Here is a 3342-nt window from a genome sequence, read left to right as displayed (position 1 = left end):
TAGATAGATAGATAGATAGATAGATAGATAGATAGATAGATAGATAGATAGATAGATAGATAGATAGATAGATAGATAGATAGATAGATAGATAGATAAATAGATATTTACGCTTTTTATTTACCTATCATAAAGTTTCAATAAATTTTGGACCTATTCTCTATCTTTCAGGTTTCGTTGTGTACTATACGATTATTGCATATCTAACATGGACTTGTATTCTCAGTTACGACACTTGGAAATCATTAACAAAAATTAATCAAGATGAAACTTCATTTGGTACATATTTTTTGATCGGTTGTTTCATACCATTGTTATTGACATTTCTCACGTATATGGCCCACATTTCTAATTTACCCAATGAATGGAAACCGGGAATGGAAGGAGATGTTTGTGCAGTTAATAGTACGCCTTTTTTATAATTTAAAATTATCTTAAAAAACAATTAATTAAATTGAATTGCAGCTATACGTTGGTCCGCTGTTATATACTACTATATACCATGTTGTGTCGTATTCTTTTTTAGTATAACGCTATACGTGCGCATAGTGGTCTTTAAGAAAAAACATAGTGAGGAATTACAAAGCTTATTTGGTCATGGTCCCGAGCCACTGTTAGAGAGGTAAAATAGCAAGACATTTAAATACACTCTACACCATTTCATTTCTATTTCCTTACAGATTCGCTTTACTTTTTCGAATTTTTCTTTTTATGGGCATTTCATGGTCTTTAGATATTTTATCGTATTTCTTTCGTTTATTTTTTGGCGCAGAAGACTATTTTATTTATACAGCTTTAGATCTTTTCAATGCTTTTCATGTAAGTCGTAGTTTTAGGCGAATATGAAATATAGCTTAAGGAATTAAATTTATTGGTTGTTACAAATATTTAGTTAAACAAATTAAGTATAATTTTAAATTCTTTGGCTCATTTGTTTTGTAGTTTTCAACAATTTCCTCTTATGCAAAAACGAATATAAGGTTAGCTATGTGTATTAAAACCTATTTCTATAAATAAGTTATAATAACTGTGTAGTAAAACATAGTCAACTTTAATGATCGTTTTCGCATAAGGCAATTTGTACTTATTTAGGTGTATTACATATTAACATATTTATTTTTTTTCTTTTAGGGTTTCTTTGTATTTTTAGCGTTTATATGCCGCAAGTCAGTTTTGCAAAAAATCCAAAGGAAAATTTCATTAACAAGAAAACATAAATCAAATTTTTTTTAAAAAATAAACAAGAACATTTACAAAAAAAAATCAAAGATTGTTAATCATCTATCTATCTATCTATCTATCTATCTATCTATCTATCTATCTATCTATCTATCTATCTATCTATCTATCTATCTATCTATCTATCTATCTATCTATCTATCTATCTATCTATCTATCTATCTATCTATCTATCTATCTATCTATCTATCTATCTATCTATCTATCTATCTATCTATCTATCTATCTATCTATCTATCTAACCCACTACCTTCTGTTTAACAGACTAACAACATTAACTTTTTACATACCATATATCTGACACGGAACGCTAGACAAATCTATACCCGATATGGTATAAAAACATATCATCGTATATGACATCGTTACAAATGACAGATATGTTACAAAACATTTGCATTTGGCATCTTCGAAACGTTGCATATAACAATAACAGATCATGGTCAATATAAGGAATGGTATAGAAAATGCCATTGCTGTAAAAGAGAAAACAAAACCAAGACAGTTAAAATATAAATATTTTAAGAGTTTACTTCTAAAAAACTTACCCCATATTTTGAACCAGGGTATAACAATGGTTTCACCGCAAACAATTGGATTTATTATGAATTGATATTTATCGTTGAGGATCTCGATATCGAAACAGTATTCTTTAATTGTTAAATTTCGATGATCATGTTGACGTAGTAACATACTATCCTGAAAAATTTTGTAATTATTAAGGAAATCCATATTCAGATGATAGTGCCAGATGTACATAACCCGTCCGCTAGATCGATTATCGGGAATTGGTTATGTTGCTGATATATCTACATTGGTTTCATATGTATTTTACATTTGAACACTTATCGTATATATTTTTATTATAAAAATTTACTTTTTTCTATACAGTAATGCTTAATTATAAAAAAATATTACTTTTGGGAGAATAAAAAGCACATTCTGAAGCTAATGTGAATCAATAAATAAAAATTACCTCATACAAAGTCCATTCGTTGTGCTGTTCCAATTCTGGCGACAACATATAGCCATTTTCAATATTACACACATTTCCATAAATCAAATGAAAATCCTTTAGTAAATGTTTACTCTTCACTATGCCCCCGCTAAAAGTAACATTTTTTTGAAAACCATAATCCACACAATTTGATTTATATTGTTCATAGAACATTTCCAAATCATCGGAACAAAATGGCAGACACTGTTTAACGGCACAAATACAACCGCGTTTATGAGTTTGGACATTTTTGGAAGTTTTATCATTAATAAGAATCGTATAGTTATAGTCCCTTACGAATTCTGGCGGTATAAGTGTGTCATTGTGATATAAATATGAACCATTTGGCAGTAGAGGCGTATCTGTTAAGTCCACTGTGTATATGAAAGGACAGTCTTTGGTAAAATCACTTTGTATTGGTGTCGTGAATTTGAATAAAATTAATATAAATATTAAATTAAAATTGTGTAAAATCATTTTATTATTATTTTTTTATATTAATTAGTTTTTAAGTAAACTTTTTGTTAAGAGAGATTATAATAAACTGACTATTTGCATTAATAAGTCTTATGTAGCTTGCATATAAGTGGAGGTACTTCCCCTTTTATACTTCTATAAAATATTGGAAATATTTATACGTTCTTTTACCACAAAGGCGGTGGCAGAATATTTTACTTAGACATGTATTTGAATGTATGTTTGTGTAATCAAATTATTATATATTTGACTAAAAAACAGGGTGTTTCAAAAATTCTAATGCGGACTTATGAGTTTAACCAACAGACTTCGTTCTTGAGCGATGAAAATTGTGATCTATATCAGACGGTTTACATAAAGACACAGACAAAAAGCAAGAACCAGACTAAAGACCAGACCATAGGCCAGACCATAGACCAGACCATAGACCAAACCATAGACCAGACCATAGACCAGACCATAGACCAGACCATACACCAGACCATAGACCAGACCATAGACCATACCATAGACCAGACCAGACCATAGACCAGACCAGACCATAGACCAGACCATAGACCAGACCATAGACCAGACCATAGACCAGACCATAGACCAGACCATAGACCAGACCATAGACCAGACCATAG

The 3342-nt window shown here is 30.1% G+C and overlaps 2 protein-coding genes across 3 annotated transcripts in view; one reads left to right on the top strand and one right to left on the bottom strand.

Moving 5' to 3' along the window:
• LOC111686678 (putative neural-cadherin 2) overlaps positions 1-3342 on the bottom strand; it is a 358230-nt gene that overhangs the window by 67682 nt on the left and 287206 nt on the right. The window lies entirely within an intron of this gene.
• On the top strand, positions 210-1255 carry LOC124418884 (G-protein coupled receptor Mth2-like). The gene is made up of 4 exons (XM_046946660.1): positions 210-405; positions 466-622; positions 681-819; positions 1132-1255. The coding sequence occupies exons 1-4, from the start codon at positions 336-338 to the stop codon at positions 1231-1233; spliced, it is 468 nt and encodes a 155-aa protein (XP_046802616.1). The 5' UTR covers positions 210-335; the 3' UTR covers positions 1234-1255.

Source organism: Lucilia cuprina, chromosome 2, assembly GCF_022045245.1.
Source record: "Lucilia cuprina isolate Lc7/37 chromosome 2, ASM2204524v1, whole genome shotgun sequence".
NCBI lineage: Eukaryota > Metazoa > Arthropoda > Insecta > Diptera > Calliphoridae > Lucilia > Lucilia cuprina.
The sequence above is the reverse complement of the archived record's forward strand: the minus strand, read 5'-3'. Positions and strand labels throughout refer to the sequence as shown.

Excerpts from the sequence above, each read along its gene's own strand:
- LOC124418884 (XM_046946660.1), top strand. The coding sequence starts at position 336 with ATGGCCCACATTTCTAATTTACCCAATGAATGGAAACCGGGAATGGAA. Across the intron at positions 406-465 it reads AGATGTTTGTGCAGTTAATA|CTATACGTTGGTCCGCTGTT; the intron begins GTACGCCTTTTT and ends ATTGAATTGCAG. Across the intron at positions 623-680 it reads CCCGAGCCACTGTTAGAGAG|ATTCGCTTTACTTTTTCGAA; the intron begins GTAAAATAGCAA and ends ATTTCCTTACAG.